Raw genomic sequence first — 19,121 nt, 5'->3', positions numbered from 1 at the left:
TCTCTTGCCTTTGGGAGATGTATAAAGTTTCATAATGTTATTCTGAATCCAGAGTGACACAGTGAAATGGCATTCTGTCACGGTGCTCATAAACTGAAGTTGAGGTTACAAAATCAAATAAATAAAAATGCCTTTTTTCATCCTCAGCCCATATAAACCTGACCATCATTTTTGCCCACTGTTGACACTCTAGTCATAGAGAAAGAGAGTGGAAAATAAGAAATAGGAATCAAACTGCTTTTGGAAATTAAATGCTAATGAAAATCTGTACTCCAGGGAATATTGAACTGAATATTTTTCTATTTTTAGGAAACTGTCATTTTGTCATTGGTGGGGTGGGGCACTGCTCCTAAGATGCTCTAGGACCAGGTGTTAGACCTGTCTTGGCAGTACTGAAAGTGACAATTGGTGTTGATGTTTGTCTATGTGGACAGCAAAGCTGGTGAGCACTTGGGTGATACTCTTGAAGGTCACAGAGGCTTCACCCTGAAGAAAGCCCTGCACAACACCCAGTGTGGCTTATCATTTTACCTCTCAAATAAATAAACAAAAGGCCTTATGCACGCACATCAAATGTATTATCCCCAGAATTCTCTCCTGGCCTGTCAGTTTTAGTCACATCATCTATTTATATATATTTGTTTGTACTAATCATGCACACAGTAGAGAATAGATACCAGATTGGTTTGGTAGGTTGGTAAAAAAAAAAAATAGGTAGATAAGTGTTGTTTGTTGTCTCTGTTCAAATTCAGAGTTATTCAGCAAACATGGAAACAACAGCCAGATAAATGGGACTGGTTGAAAAATATATATTTTGTAGGTTAAAATAATTTAGATTATCAAGTGTGTCTAGTATATTGATGCTTGGATAAGAAATAATTTTAAATTAACTGATGCTTGTTTTCAAGCCTGCACTCTATTTTTAGATTTCCTATAATCTCATTCTCATAAAAATAGTCTACACATACTAAATATAATCTTGCCCTACATTTATATATTCCATGCCACCTGATTAAAGACAAAGTACATAGACTGCCCTAAAATAATGACTTGTTTCTATCATCTTGAACTTTGGTCTTCCTTTTTGCCATATTTTGTAATGACACAGGTAGCATTAATAAATGGATTCCTGTCGTGACTCATTATTTTATTTCTCTTGTAATTTTCAATATTAGCTATCAAATTATCAAGTAGTTCTATAGCCTACTTGTTTCACTATGCCAAAAGTCAAATTAATCTATATTAGGATCGATCCACTGTAAGAGTAATGTTCATTATCATTGTATGAGTTAGAGATTTATATAGTCAGAAATATAAAAATAGTACAAAACCTGGTGGTGTGGAGTAAAAGGTTATACTTTATGCATGTATGAGTGTGTATATATGCTTGAGAATGTGTACTTGTGAGAGAGAGTTTGTATTATTGTTCCCTGTAGTGTTGAGGAACCCTCAGATATAGGGATTTAACCAAGGGCTTCCACATGGTAAGCATTTGCACTAATCTTTAAATTATCATAATTGACCTTATATTTTTGTCTTGTTTTTGTTTGTGGGCTACAACGAGTGGTGCTCAGAGCTTACTTCTGGCTTTTCACTCCACAAATCACTCCTGGAAGGCTCAGGGATCATATGGGGTGCCGAAGTTCGAATCTGGGTTATATGCATGCAAGAAAAACACCTTTCTGCTGAGATATATCACTCTAGCCCCTGACCTTATATTATTAATTGCACTTTAATTTATAATTTTTAAAGTAACATTAGTTTAAAACTTTTAAATGAATAGATGTAATTATTAATATAATTTTAAATGTTTTCATTTATATATTACTACATTTGGTCACCATATACCAAAATTTAGTTTTAATTTCTTTTTGTTTAAGCTTCTGACCAACTTATATTATTAAACTTTCACCATGCTATCGCTGAGCTAGCTCCATAGACTCACTCTTTTCTTGAAAGAGATGTTAACCAAGCAATGAAAAATTATGAATATACTGGCTGGCTATGTAGCAGAAAGTTGGCAATCTTGGGAGGAGAGGGCAGGCCAACCCCCTAACTCTGTCGAAGGCAGTTCTGCTGCATCTATCATTCATAATTACCACTTTGCGTATGGCCCTGACTCATCATTCCTGTATGATTCACTTTGAAGACACTGCTCTGACCAAACTTCAGGCATGCTGGTATTTGGGCTGATGTCACTAGGTTTTGTTTTTGTTTTTTTTTAATTAAATCTTTTTAAGCACCATGATTACAAACATGATTGAAGTTGGATTCTAGTCATAAACACTCCCCTTCACCAGTGCAACATTCCCACTATCAATGCTTCCCCTCTTTCCTTCCCAACCCCTGCCTGTATTTTAGACAGGCATTTTACTTCTCTCACTCATTGAGATAGTCATGATAGTTGTTAGTGTAGTTATTTCTCTAACTGCACTCACTTCTCGTTGTGGTGAGCTTCATATTGTGAGCTGGTCTTTCTGGCACTCATCTCAATTGTCTCTGGGCAATGTAATGTCCTTAATTTTTTTTAAAGCCCATAGAAGAGTGAGACTATTCTACTAGGTTTTTTTTTTTTTTTTTTCCTTTTATTGAGAGAGTGCAGCCACCCTCCTCCTACATCTCCTTTCCTCTAGGAGACCTGGCAGCTGAGAACACAGGCACAAAAGCCACCATATTAGTAATAGTGCTTTAAATTCTTGGACGGCTTCATTTTTTGAAAGTTATTCCTATAGGAACACATCAATTAACATCAATTTAACAGAATGAACAGTTAATGAAAAGAGTTACTATACTTTCTGTCACTTTATTAATGACTTTATTTAAGACATATTGATATTCACAAATTTGCTTGCCACTATATTTTTAATTTTCTTCTTTTTCTTTTTACTTTCCTTTTTTAAATAACTGGTTTTACTTTTCTGGAAACAAGTGTTATGCCCACCTATTTCAAGAATGTGATTCATTGAATGGTAAGTAAGAAATGGTAAGTAAGACAACACATACTGACTTAGAACTTCCCATTAACATCGTCTTTACATGTAATTTATTGGCAATTGAAAGGCAAGCTGACAATTGCTTTTTTATGCCTTCAATTTTTTTAAAGTTATCACTCTCTAAAACTTTGTAGATGTACCTTTTTTAATTTGATGACTCCTTCTTGAGTATCCTCATCTGTCATAATATCAAATAAATTTCCTCCATCTCCTGGAACAATATTGTATTCAATTTCTGCATTTTGTCCAAAATCAGGATCGACAGCTCGTATTCTCCCAATAGCTGAGCCGATAGGAGATGACTCTGGGACTTTCAAATGGAAGATGCCTGAGAAGATACAGATGCCACATCAACAGTAGAGTTAGTCAATAGTAGGGTTAGTAGATAGGTTATTGCAAGCTTGACAATGTGTAGATGATAAATGTGCCTTGATACACGCTTCTACATAATCAAAAGACAATTTTCTATCAAAATAAGCATTATTTAAAAATTATAAATTCGCTCTTCTTTTAAAACCTATTATAGTATTTTAAATGAATATTATAAAGAGCATAGTGTACAGAATAAAAATTATTCTGAAGAATATGTACATGCTAGTAGCATCAAAGTATACCTAATATAAAAGGTAAAAATATATTAATGCATTATTAATAATATCACAGAACAAGGATATAAGAAAATATTACGGATTATATATAATATTAAAATAAAGTCATATTTACTCAAATAACATGCATGTATAATGTATATGTTAGCTATTTACAAAAGACAAAATATTAATCTAAAAAGAATACCTACAAAATAATATCCTTTAATGATCAAAATTTATTTAATAAGCATATGATTCTATTTTATATACTAATTTAATAACATTTTCCCGACTATCTTGTTAGGTCATTTTGCTCAATTTTAATAACAGGAAATAATTTTAAATTCCCAAATATTTTGAATTATTTACAAAAGAGGAAATGATTTTTTCTTTACCACCAGATGGAGCACCTATATTGCTATAAATTTGATGATCATAAAATCCTAGAAAAATTGCTGTTGATATAATATAAAGAATTAAGAAAATTTATCATTTTAAATAATTTAATAAAATTTCAAAATGCTTATAAGAGAGAAATAATAAAATATAGACTATTAACATCACAGTAAATATTAATTAATAAATAAATAAAAGCAGCATTTTGATCATCTCAATAAGAATATTTTTACTAGAATAAAATTAAAATGCATGAATATTTTACAAAAATAGAGTTTTACATTTTGATAAGTCCTATTTTTCTTTTCTTTTTTTTTGTTTTTTGTTTTTGGGTCACACCCAGTAGCGCTCAAGGGTTACTCCTGGCTCTATGCTCAGAAATCGCTCTTGGCAGGCTCAGGGATGCCGGGTTTCGAACCACCGTCCTTCTGTGTCTAAGGCAAACGCCTTACCGCTGTGCTATCTCCCCGGCCCTATTTTTTTAATGCATATAGATAAACTAGGATTGGCTCACTCATGGATAGAGTTACTAAGGTAATTTTACATTAGACTTTTTTAAAACAACACCTGGAAGCAATCCTCTACCAGGGAAGACACTACCACGGCTCTGACATCGACCTGCTCCAAAGAGACTTCCCTTAACACTAAGAAGTCTTGACAACAATAACGACCTGCTTACAGGACAGGGTTCTCTGCATTGCCCTTTAATTGTCAGGTAATATGAAAGGACACTCTGCACCATCCTGACTGCAATATAGGATATGCAGATTCCAGGATGTTTAATACATAAACATGATACCAAAAACAGAGACTGTGTGAAAAATAAAAGTGTATTGGTACTATATAAATAAACATATATTATTTAATGTAAGAAAATAATATTCACATATAAATATATATTAATTTAAAATATGTAAATTGAACACTGAAGTGCATTTATAAAGCTGCATCATAATATTACTATTACTGGCTTTGAGAAAACATGACTATATTTGTATATTCTCTGCCAAATTTTCTTATTATCAACTCTATTTGTGTTAGAGGTTCTAATGTACTTAGAATTTGTTTATTATGTTTATGTCATTGCCTCTTGAATATTAAAATCTTGCCAAGTGCCCTCTCAAAAAAGAAAATACTAAACTGGCCAGAGAGATAGCATAGCTGTAGGGTGTTTTGCCTTGCAGGAAGCCTATGCAGGACTGACAGTGGTTCAAATCTCGGCATCCCATATGGTCCCTTGGCTGCTAGGAGCGATTTCTGTGTACAGAGCCAGGAATAACCCCTGAGTGCTGCCAGGTGTGACCCAATAAGCAGAATAAAAAAAAAAAAGCAGTCTATTTTGAGTGCAGAATGTTAAAAATTAGCATTATTTCTATCCAAAGTGACATAAAATGTTTTTCCTTTTAACAGTAATGATTGATTTAAATATATTTGGTCTTATATAAAGACAAGGTATATTTTATAGTAACTCAATAATTCTTCTTTAATAAATAGCAAAGCTCTTTTCAAATGGGCATATAAGATTACTTCAAAAATAATAAATATTGGGGGCCAGAGCGATGGCACAAACGGTAGGGCGCATAGCCAGGTGTAACCCCTAAGCATCACCGGGTGTGGCCTAAAAAAACAAAAAAAATAATATAAAAAAAACAAATAAATCTTAAACTACATAGAAAATACAAACTCTATTGCAGTACTAATATTAGTGTGCTATAAGCACATAATACAACCAGTTTATTAAAGTAAATATTTTAAATTTTCATATAAGGAATTTATAATTGACTAGACTATGTTTCATTAGGTTTTAGTTTCAACACATGTAATACAGTGTCTTTCCAAACCTAAAGCAGAATTTTGAATAGTAGGCAAGGAAAGCAAAGTTGCAAAATAAAATTAAAAGTGACACTAAGTACCTGCTGTTCAGATGAGAGTAAATAAGAAGTTTTCTGAGTTCAAATGGAAATGGAAATATAAGCAAGTGCATTGTTGACTCTTATAGCCTGCTTTATATATTGTTTAACATAATTTACATATTATTTATATTTTAATATGCATCTCAAATAAGTTAGTTTAGTTTGATCTCTCCAAAATATTCCTGGGACTTAAACACATGTGGATTCTGGAATTTCTGTTTGATAGACCAAAGTTACTTTAATGATGCTCTCAAAACATTGAATCACCAGTCAAATTAGTCATACTCCAATTTTATTGATAACTAAGATGAAAAGTGAGAAACATCTTTAATTTGTCTTCTTGATGAAGATAAATCAATGTTGAATAATTTACTGGAAGTCCTCTCCTAATATCTAATGAGCAAATAAGTGGTTTAAAAATATGTCATAGATAACAGATTGTAGACATTTGACTGTGACTGAAGTTATTATGTGCAATGATTTTGAATTATAAATATATCTAGTAGTCCAGAGCAATGCAGGTGCTGAGGTATTGAAAAACAAGGAAGGAAAAAGAATCCTTAGAAAAATAAGCAGAGCTACCTCCAGGACTCAAAAGAACTGGGCTAAATTTTGATTCCATTACATAGGTGAAAATTCAGGTTACACATAGAGTTAATGAGTTAGCTTTTATTGGAACATTCATAGCAAAAATAATAGAAACAAATAATACAGTCTTGTGATGATAGGGATTATTTTTAGTGAAAATAAAAAGTTTGGCCAAAATTGAAGCCTTCCAACATAGACAGAATTTTTTTGAATCCTGAAGGTAATTTGAAAGGCAGCCCATGAGATTGCTGGCTAGAGAAAAAAGCCTTTTCAAACTATGTGCTGAGATATATTTTATACTTATAACAGGACTTATATGAGGTCAATAACAATAAATATGAAGACTGTGATTCTCTGTACTATCTGGTAAATATGTTATCAGGTGTTTTTTGTTTGTAGTCTACATCACTCCACAAATTTCATGATTGTCTAATGGCATTGGAAAACTTGCGAAAGTGAAGAATGGATTTTTAATATATATATATATATATATATGCATATATATTGATTCATATCACTTATGCACATTTACTTACCAAAATTGAAATATAATAGATATAAAATAGTGATTTACCACTTCATCTGTTTTTGTGTACTGATTTTAGTGTACACAAAATACAGATCACGAGTTTTCTGTTATTTATGCACTTGACATCGATTTTAGTACAGTGGTAGACACTAACATTCACTAAGACAAACATTACTCAATAAAATACCATAGTAAGTAATAAAGTCTACAGAATACAGACAAGTCAGAGAAGCTCTGCATTCGTCATGTCAAATTGATTAAGTTTTGTTGGTTTACTCCCAATGACTTGACATTTTATCATTTTTGCAAAACAGCAACAATAAAGCTGAGGTCATGCCGACTAATTCAAAACTGAAGTAATCTTCAGCTGTGCCAGTCAGATTGCTTATGATATACTATGCAATTACACAGCCATCATCTTCAAGGCATCCTAATTTTGATGCATATAAAACACCTTAATGGTACTTCCTGTTCAACACCGATTAAGAAAAAAATAGGTGACAAGAAATGTTTCTTAGACAATAAGAAAATAAGCCAAATGGGACCAGAGCAGTGGCGCTGAGTGGTAAAGCATCTGCCTTACATGTATTAGCCTAGGACAGACTACGGTTCTATCCCCTGGTGTCCCATATGGTCCCCCAAGCCAGGAGCAATTTCTGAGTGCAGCAAGCTCTAGCCCCTGCTATAAACTCTTAAAAGAGGGTTTCATATTAATTTTAAATTTATTTAAAAATAAATAATTTTATAGACAATATAGGTCCTAAAGAGTAACTTTTTTTTTTTGTCTTTTTTGGGCCGCACCCTGTGACACTCAGGGGTTACTCCCAGCTATGCGCTCAGAAATTGCTCCTTGTTCAGGGGACCATTTGGGACACTGGGGATCGAACCAAGGTCTGTCCTAGATTGGCCTCTTGCTATCACTCCGGCTCCGTTTTTTTTAATAGACTTTGCTTAGTAAGATATTGCAGAGTATATCGTATCAAGTATATTAACATACCCAAGGACAAAAACAATGTATTCCCTTCTTTTTCATTGTATTTGTATACTTTTTAGAAAATAAGGTAGCAGAAGAGAAATCTTTGCTGACCATAATAAAAACAAATCTATATAATTTGTAAAGAATTCAAGGCTACAAGGCCTAAACAAATAGATTAATTAAATAAATGTACTGTAAAATTAATAACATTAAGCAATGAGAATAGCAATCATAAACACTCATTATAGATTGCCTTTTGAAATATGTTTTATTTCATGTTGTTAATGATCATTATCTAAAATCACACAAGATTAATAAGTAATAAATCATTGTTTCTGACTTATAAATATATTGGAGCTAAATAATATTTTTAAGTACTGAAACATTAAAAATATCTGAATTTCTCTTAAAATTATTAAAATTCATAAAATATTAAATACTTAATGTTATTTATTCATATATTGAAGCTACCCAAATAAAGCACTACTTAAATTACAATTATAGTTTTAGTATATTGCAATATAAATACATTACATAAAACTATTAGATGATTTTCAAATAAACAATCCAAATAAATTAAAATAATTTGTTCAATAATATATTTGTTATACTTGCCTGTGTCATATATACAATTTATTTAATGATTTATTATTTCATTTATTAAATGTATCTGTATATTTTACCATTGATTTGTGTGGAAATAAAGTGATTTCCTTCTCTATATTTTGATATTTTCATCTGAAGTAAATATAATTATATACAAAATGACTTCACCTTATTTAATGAATATATAAAGGGTATTATACCATTTATCTTTATGGGTAAAACTAGACTACATAAACCAGGTATTTGTTACAAATGTGTAATAGTTCTTAAGTCTTGAATGATTTATTTAATCTTTCTTTTCCTGACTTGTAATTTGGTAATGGTAATGATAATATGCCTAACCCATAGGTTATCTATGGAGGAATAAATAAGCAAGTTGATTTTCAAGTAATGGTTTTGTAGACAATTTGTGAAACTTCAGCTTCTTAAAGAAATGGTAATACTTCCGAGAAAACAGCCTACAGTGGTATAGGGATAGATGAATGAACGGAAGATATTAAGACTCCTGAAAAGTCATTTTAATTTTAACTGTAACATTTTTCCCTATATTTGAAAACTGAAGAATTCTTGAATAAAATATTTTGGTGGTTGAAGAACATTTTATGCCCTCTATTTCCTCCAAAGCCTGAAGCTATGAGTAGTTTCAATAAGCCGCAATTAAACTAATAGAAATGTAGTGCACTGGAAGAACCATCCTGATAACAAAGTTGGACTCCAGCTGGATTCAATCAAGCATAATAAATATATGGGAAATGGAATCTGTCAGTAATACAGACATCCACTCCCGCTCCGACTTGGGATGAGTTGAAAATGAATAAATCTTTGGGACGTGACCAGTATCTTTTTTTATTTGTTTGTTTGGGGTCAGACCTGGCAAGAATCAGAGGTTTCTCCTGGCTCTGTGCTCAGGAATTACTCCTGGCAATATTCAGGACCAAAAGGGTTATAGAACCCTGGTGGGCTCTGTATGCAAGGCAAGAACCATACCTACTAACTATCCCCTCTAATCTAAAGTGTCAAATATTTTTGCATGAAGAATTTTATTATATTGGCTAATTTATTTTTAAGGGATTATATTAGCCCAATCTAGATTTTGATTAACCATATACAAATATATGAACTTCTGAGAATAAAAATATGTTTTATTCATGAATTAAATTGTAAATACTCAACATAGCCATAAATACTCTGAGTCATGACAAATTCATTTTTTAAATACTATAGTTCTCATAACTGAGCACTTTTCAAAGATTTAAGGCTAAGTATTTATATTACATTCATTTGGCTAATAAATTAATTAAGCTTCTTCCATAAAACATGAAGTAAGTAAATGAAACATTTTAAAAATGGCCTGTACTTATTAGTATAACTAATGGTCGTTATTGTATAGTATGAGAGATTGACATAAATATATTGCACCTTAGTTGTACATCTATGCAGTAGCTTTGTATTTTACTATCAAGAACCTTAATACTCCTGCAACCACATTTTTTAATGTCTTACAACACTTTGGAGATATATTTAAGCTTAATTATAAATATCAGAAAGAAAAATGAGCACACAGAAATATTAAAAAATTATAAAGAAATATTGAAAATTTATATCTATCTTCTAAATAAAGGCCAACAAGTGTTACTTGTAATGCCTTATACTGAGATTAGAGTCAAGTCAGTTAAGTATGTTGGATTTTGAAGTTGGTGGTGAAGACATTTAAAAAATTTAACTGAATATGAAAAAAATATATGTGAAAAAACCTATGTGATTATATCTTCTGTCTTCCTATGTCATTTGTTCATTTTTCTTCTACAGTGATTTGTCAATGTTTTTATCAATATGAATTCAATATGAACATTACATAATAAATTCAATTTAATATCATTAACATTAATTTAACATACATATCATTATCATTTTCTTGTGTTTTCTGAGTCAAGTGCTTTGTCTTTTCAATATAGTAGCATATGAACTATATAGATGTCACTCTTGTGACAACTCTTGCAAAACTCACGCCTTTATAATGATAATTATCAACTTTTGTAAGAAGAAATTTTGACACTTGATACATAAAGAAGTTCTGTTTTTTTCTCACCCAAATCGTTTGATAAAGCACACCCACAATTGCCACCGCTGCCACCGTGATGCAAAATAATTTTTCAGTGATTTTTTTCTTCTCTATTTCTTTTCTATATTTTCCTGATTATTTACTATTTTTGTTGTTGTTTTGGGGGGCACACACAACTCGGCTTAGAACTTATTTTTGGCTCTGTGCTCAAGGATCACCTCTAGCAGAGCTCAAATATCACATCTAGACTTGGGAATTAAAATTCGGACCAGCCACCTAAAAACAAGTACTTTCAAAACTGCAGTCTCCTTGGTCTCTTTCCTTTTATTCACTATTCTGATTTTGAGATTATGAGATATCTACAATTAGTACAGTTTCCAGTCAACAACTTCCTAGTAAGTTTTTAGGATGCATAAATATTTATTCTAACTGATTAGAGTAAGAAGAAAGAAAAAATGTAACGGTTTTTAGCTTTTGTTCATTTTTATGGTGTGGAAAAATGTCCCACCATGGATGATTTCAAGCCCTGCTATATCATTGGATAAAGTCAGAATAAGATTGGTTTGAATGAACTGTTAGTACCTGGTCACTTAAAGTCTGGTCTGTCTACCAATGATGAAAACCAGTGATTTTAGTCAGTGACATCAACCAATCTTACAACATCAGTTAAATTATAGTCATTAAAAATCATTTTATACAACATGTTTTCAGTGAATTATGTTAAAGAAGTAGAAACGCGTTAGTGAAAAAATAACATGCAAATAATTCAGAATTCTTTTTAAGCTAAACTGCATTGAATTAAGAGTATGTTGATTTGCGTTCCTTTATGAAGCAAACTCAGTGAAGATACAGACAAGAGAAAGGAGATGCTCTAGAATTCTGGGACATAACAAATAAAATAATAAAGACTTTTAGTTCTGAAACATACTATGTGTTGCTTATTACATTGCCTCACCTTTTGAGTAGAAATATTATAGTTCAATATTATAGTTTATTAGTATGTAGGTTCTGTACACTCAGCTATATTTTCTCATAATACTAATTGCCTTTATCATTTTTCAATTATTTTAAATTGCTTTGGAAATATCATCAAAACTGATTCCAAAGGAACTATGAAACATGCATATTAATGAATGATTTATTTTAATAAACTAGAAAAATGTGTTTTTATTCTGAAAAACATGTATTTTAATATGTATGATTTATATAATCACTCTCTCCTTTACAGAAGTCTAAATGAGATGAAAGTCTTGTCAAGACCTTACCATATTTCAAGTGCATCAATAATTTTTCATTGTTCATTTATGAAGCATATTTAATATTCCCTTAAAGCCTCCATTAAATATGTAAACCTTTCTTCTATGTTTGTCTATATAGTATCTAATCAATCTGACAAAATATAGCAGATGGATAATAATCTATGATGTGACCTATAATTATATTTATTATAGTTTCACAAAATATAAATAATTTTAACTCTTTACCAAAAAATTCTAAAAATGTATAAATTGAAATTTATTAAAGGGTACTGAATAAATCTCACATGATTTGACTAATCATAATTTTTAAATACTAAGAAGTACAGAGGAATAAAATCTTCACAAATAAGATATTTTTGCCAAAATTATTCATTTCTAGATAATGACTAATATGAATAATACATATTTATATGTATCAATATTAAGCATGTGTATATGTAAAATATTTGAATGTATGCCTATATTTGATTTTAATACTGTTTAAACTCTATTTTGTTGCTTCTGGGTAAATATTTGTTTCCTGGAGCTTGAGAGATAGTAAAGATTTGAAAAAAAGCAATTGATTTACACATGGCAGACCTGGATTCAAGCTCTGGTGTCCCATAAATTTCCCTGAGAACTGCTAGGAGTGATTTCTGAGTGTAGAGCCAGGAGTAACCCTAACTCCTGGGTGTAACTCCCAAACAAATGAATACATAAATATAACATAGATTTCCTTCTATTAATTTTTCTTTGTATATATAAAATTCATTGTTCTATTAAGAAAATTTAAGTGCTAGTTGTGTTCCTGTGATAGAAGATGCACCTTTCATCTGTGAGGTACTGAAACTGTTTCTGTAGTCATGTATCTATAAACACATATGCATTTAAGATAATTTTGTATTTGTTTTTAAGTGATCACACCATGTTAAAAATAATCCTTTGTGTTTTTAATGTGCTAAGATTTTGGATCAATTTGTTTTACTACCTAGCAGATTCATTAAAGTTTTCTGATATTAGTTCGGTTATTACCTTCTTCAAAATCGCTACAAATATTATGTGCCATATTTTGGATATCCTTCTGTATTATATATAAAGTGTTCATAAGTCTATAATTTATTTTATGTTAAGTATAAATTTCCAGTGAACTAATAATATCTCCATTAAGCATAAAGTTAAATGAAGCATGAAGTTAAAAAATATGTATAACACTTTGTAGTAGAAAAAATGTTTTGCATTTAACTGTCAGTAAAACTATTAATCTATTGACATAATTTTTTCTGCCATTTGTTAATACATTATTTTTATTATATACAGTTACACCCAAAGTTTAATATTATTGCTTGTTTTCTTTAGTTATTAAAAATAATCCAGTAGTATAATTTATTATGTAAACATGAATCTAATAATAATGCATTAAATTTAAACCATATGTACTAAATGAAAAAAAGTCAATGTATCTTGATTTTTTAATTAAAATTGAGATCTATTCATAAATATATGCATTAAAGATTTGAGATAGCATGGAGGTAAGGCATTTGCCTTGCATGCAGAAGAACGGTGGTTCAAATCCCGGCATCCCATATGGTCCCCTGAGCCTGCCAGGAGCGATTTCTGAGCATCGAGCCAGGAGTAATCACTGAGCACTGGTGGGTGTGACCCAAAACCAAAACAAACAAACAAAAAAAGACATGTGTTAATGACTTACAAAACTTAAAAAAAAGATTTGAGCTAGTTGAGATATTTTTATGTAGGATCTCATTTTAGTACTCTTCATTTGCCTTGAATAGGCTCAGCCTATTTGAGAGTACCTTTAATCTGATCTATTTATCTTTACCTTTGAACCCACCTATCACATCTATTCTATATTTTTATTTTTAACTCTGATCTGATTTCTTGAAAATACCTATATTTTCAATGATCTCTTACTCAACTATTCTAAGATACCCTCCAACCTCTTCTTCAATCTAGATTATTTTTTCACCATCTTTTTTCAATACAGTGATGGATATTATTGACCCCTACTCAAACATACCATATACAGATACAATTGTTTTTCAGACTTGTAATAGTATTTAGACAATTTTCTCCTCTTCCAAATTATTAATTCACATTTATATTTTATTAAAGTTTATTTTTGTGCTTCATAAACATTCTCCCAATAATTTCAAGTAGATAAAATTTCTGATTTAATTGATTTTCTATAATCATATGATCATAGTCCCATTTAAGATTTTATATTGTTATTGCTTGTATGCATCTGAGTATTTTTGTTTTATGTAATTTATTATTCTGTGAGATAACTAAGATGTATATTCTAAGTAATAAATTTTAAGCATCACAAAGAAGTATGATTAATATATGTTGATTATGTAAAAGTTTTATGCTCAAGTTGTATTATCTTTATATATTTTATAGACTACAAATATATTGAAATAAATATGTTTTTAGGAAAATAGGAAATAGATCAAATGACATATTTAGTTCCTATCAGTAAATTGTTCTTTCATAGCCTTACATTGCATTCATATTATAAGTATATTCCTGTAAAAATTTGGAATAAAAGTAATAGGGGTAAGGCTAGATAAAAATTAAACTAGTAAAGGCTATGTTAGAGCAACCTAATCACTTCCTGATACTTTTATATACTAAGCAGACTATAACATCACTTAAGAAGGGATTCTTTTACTTCCTTCTCATAAAAGAGTGGCAGTGGTGATAATTTGTTTAATAACCAATTAGAGACTTCATCAATTTATTTAATCCTGAAACTATATTTTAACCAGTATAAAATAAAATTAGGGTTACTATATTTTAACCAGTATAAAATAAAATCAGGGTTTTCTATTTTAAAACAATTGCTATTGTAAGTTTTTTTAGGCAGAGGCAATGGTGTATGTGTGTGTGTGAATGTATGACAGAATTATTTTATATCTACTTCACAATTTTTATAGATTACATATTTTTAAATCTATTCTTGCATGTTGACAAATATATTTTTAAGACTAATTATTTTCTGGAGGTAAGTCAGCTATCAATATAGGTATGATCTATTGGTATTTTTAAGCTTGACTTTTTATTTTTAAACAGTAAGAATCTCATATGGGAATACTATAATTATGGCATACAAAATTATGTTCAATGAATTTAAAAAATATAAATTGATTGAACTGAGCAGAAAGAAGGAAAAGATAGTGAAAATAATGGGGAAAATCCTTTTATCACTTGATATTTCAATTGTGTGATTTAAATAAAGAGTGTATATCTCCCAAACCCTATGCATTATTATTAATACAAAAATGGATTATCTAAATAGATCCACTTTTGAAAGTAATAGTTGTTTTTATAATTAACTTGTAAATTTGAAGGTGTGGGAATCCTGGGTGTCTTTAATTGTCATATTCAGGTACCAGGATGTAACTGATAGAGCACAGCTTTTCATACCATTCACAATGTCTAAACTGTTTCTTCATAATGTCTAAACTATCTTTCTTCCAGAAATTATTTTAGAAACATATAAATACTGAATTTCAGAAAATATGTTCAGCACTTTATTTTAGTAAGGCAGTCAACTGTCCCACATTCACTTTCAGAGCTTTTACTCCTATCTTAATTACAGAATAGGAAAAAATTATCTGAATGTTTTCAATTGTATTATTTGAAAATGAAAGTTTTATGCACTGCCTAATTAGAGTTTGTTGCATCACATCAAAATCTACAAGAACAATTATTGAAAATGTATATTTCCGGGATGTTAGCATTGTTTATTGAAACAAAACTCAGATTACAGGTTAACAGAAATTCAGAGGCATCTCATGGTCTTCTCATCTGAGAGCCATTGATAAAAGTCCTATAAATAAGACCCAGATTATCTTTTGTATACCTTATGCCAAGAATGAGCTATGTTTAACTTATTTTTATTAGTTCCCACAAATTAACTATTTGCAAATTATATGAAAAACACTTAATCAATGTATTGAAAAGTTTGTTATATTATACAACTGTCTTGTTTGAATTATATTCTTATATTTAAATTTATTTATTACTATTTAAACAATAATACTGATATTATATTACATGTGCAATACTTATACACTGTTTCCACTATCTAAGTGCCAAGATCTGTTACCATTATGCCAAGATGCTTTTGTACTTCTTATCATCCTTGGATCACAGTTCAATTGACCATAGCTCAGGATTTGTGTACATTGGGGACTATCTAATCCCTTGCTTTGCTTCTCTAAATTTCACATATGAGCTGGTTCATTAAGCATCTGTCCTTTTCTTTTGATTCATTTCACTTAGCATTGCTTATTGCAATTTCATACAAGTTATAGCATACTGCAAGATTCCATCTGTTCTCATAGATGAGTGGTAAACTATTATATATGAACTGCTCCTTTATTTTTCTCTACTCTATGCATCTGCTTTGGAATGGTTGAGTTGTTTCCAGAACTTTATTGTTGAAATAATTCTGTGATTAATACATATAGACAAACTGCCTTTTTCTGAGACTATTTGTGTTCTCTTTGAGTTTCCAAGTATAGAAATAGTCATAAATGTGATAATTCATGCTTAAATCAACTTGGAGAATACTTTTAAATAAAATGTTTGCATATTTTATTAATCTTATATCTCTTTTTATTAATTAAAATGCTACTCCCAGTTCAATAGATATATAATATATATGCACTAATATATATAGTTGCAAAACATTCACATATACTCTAATTTTTACACTTAGCTATTAGGTCTCTTGTTTGTTTGGTTTGGTTTTGGGGCCACACCTGGTGACACTCAGGGGTTACTCCTGGCTATGTGCTTAGAAATCACTCCTGGCTTGGGGGACTATATGGGATACTGGGGATTGAACTGAGGTCCGTCCTAGGTCAGTCAAGTGCAAGGCAAATGCGCTATCATTGTGCTACCACTCCGGCCATATTAGATCTCTTATTCATATCTGTGTGCAATATTGAAATAAAAGGTAATATATTAGTATATTATATTTTTGATAACATTATATGAGTAATAATGTTAGAAGGAGGAAAAAGACTTAATTCAATGTCTGGAGTGCATACAGATGACCTGGAATCAACCAGGGGTCTCAAACTTGCGGCCCGCGGGCCATTTGCGGCCCTCCATACAACATTTTGTGGCCCTGCCCTAGAGGAATCTTTTTTGTTTTGTTTTGTTTTAGTTATTTGGGTCACATCCCCCAATGTTCAATGCTTACTACTGACTTTGCACTCAAGGATCACCCTGACTTTGCCTCCTGCGGCCCCCAGGTAAATTGAGTTTGAGACCCCTGCAAGTTGAGTCAGATTGCATAGTCTTCCAAGGACTTCCAGAAATGATCCTCAGGCATTGATCTGGGAGTAACCCTTTAGCACTTCTGGATTATGCCATAAAACAGAGATAGATAAATTTATAGATAGATGATAGATAGATAGATAGATAGATAGATAGATAGATAGATAGATAGATAGATGATAGATAGATAGATAGATAGATTAAAAAATTAAATTATCTACCTATACCAAAATCAGAGAAATGAGTTTCTAAATTTTTTAAACTAAGTTGTCAAAATATACAAGAAAAATAGTATCTATTTGAAATTACTTAAATATTAGTAGTCTAAATTGTAGAAATCAAAATGTGTAGTTCAATTTAAATAACCCCAGCACAAATTTGAGATACATAAAATATAAATCTCTGATAACATATTCACATTATTAATTTCTGTTATGCTAAGTTATGCTAACCTTGTTTGCTAATATCTACACCTATTTATAATGAAAAAGCTTGAATTTGTGATAAAGTCTATATAAGTTATATATAATAATCTATATTATAATTTGTTTATGTTTAATAGCACATATTATATATGCTGTTATATATGCTCTACATATAGTATGCTATAAACCTAAACACCAATCTGACAAATCTTAAGTATTTAGAGAAAAATAAAATTTTCATTTAAATGGTATCAAATTTCACATTAGACCCACTATTTTAACCTGGCTTCTTCTGGTGTTTTGAATAATCATTCCCATTCCTATTCTTTTCTGTTTATTCATTTCAGAACACAGATTGGAGAGACAGAAAATTCAACCTTTGCCTCAACCTCAAGTGCATCATTTGGACACATGCTAGAGGTGTTCAAGAGTTATTTACTCTTGATCTGCAGGTAGGAATCATCCAGTAGCTTGTCTCCAGGTAAATTGGGAAGTGAAAGTTATATTACTAAAGTGAAAAGTACAGACTAAAAATACAGACTAAAAATAATGATTATAGTTAGATATTCAGGATTAACTTTGGCAGCAGAGGAACTCTGCACCAAAAAATAAGAGTATTTTCTCCCATGTTAGGTATTTATTATATCTGCATTTATGTACATATGTTTTAAATGAATAGTATTTATATTGATTTAGCTTTACACATTCTATACAAAGGCTTGAATATTAATATTTATTTATTTATTCAATAATTAATATGAGTATCCTGTACATTTTTGTTTTCACGATTAAGTTCAAGTCATTTATCAAACAAATAGTTACCTTACAAATTATTTTTTCTTTTTCTCTTATTTTGGGCCACATCCTGTGATGCTCAGGGTTTAGTCCTAGTGATGTACTCAGAAATCATTCCTGGCTCAGGAGACCATATGGGTAACCAGGGGATCAAACCAAGGTTTGTCCTAGATCGGCCATGTACAAGGCAAAGATCTTACCTCTGTGCTGTACTCTGGTCCCAATAATTATTCTTAAAGACAAAAAATATACTTCTCTATGACTCCAACAAATTATCTCTTCTCATCTCTTCTCATTAGGTACTCTATTCATTTTAATTATTGAAAAATTCCTGCATATAGGAAGGAGATCTAGTGGGTGAGGTATGACTACTTTGCTTAATGTGAATTAACCACATCACTTAATTGATTTGATTTCATCATGTATAATTTAGGTCACTCTGTTAAATGGTTTTGTCATTTAAAATTCAAGTAATAAAGATATTTACATTTCTTTCTATAGCTTATGAGACCTGAAAATTCTGTACTAAAGTTATTAATTATAATATAGGTAGTGAAATAATTCTATAGAAGATTCACAAGTAAAATATTTAGATTGTATATGGACACAGGCAGAATTCTTTGAACATGATTGTAATTATTTCTACTTGTTAAATTATATTTCTACTTTAGCCCATTGGCTATTTCATTGATTGTCCATG

General features: G+C 30.6%; 1 protein-coding gene across 1 annotated transcript in view; it reads right to left on the bottom strand.

The window, feature by feature from the left end:
- CDH12 (cadherin 12) overlaps positions 1-19,121 on the bottom strand; it is a 1,029,254-nt gene that overhangs the window by 58,934 nt on the left and 951,199 nt on the right. Inside the window, exon 8 of the mRNA XM_049768382.1 lies at positions 3,134-3,321. Coding sequence (XP_049624339.1) covers positions 3,134-3,321 — 188 coding nt within the window. The remainder of the gene's footprint in view (positions 1-3,133; positions 3,322-19,121) is intronic.

The sequence above is a fragment of the Suncus etruscus genome, chromosome 2 (genome assembly GCF_024139225.1).
Source record: "Suncus etruscus isolate mSunEtr1 chromosome 2, mSunEtr1.pri.cur, whole genome shotgun sequence".
Taxonomy (NCBI): domain Eukaryota; kingdom Metazoa; phylum Chordata; class Mammalia; order Eulipotyphla; family Soricidae; genus Suncus; species Suncus etruscus.
Note: the sequence above shows the minus strand (reverse complement) of the source record. Positions and strands in the feature narration are given on the sequence as shown.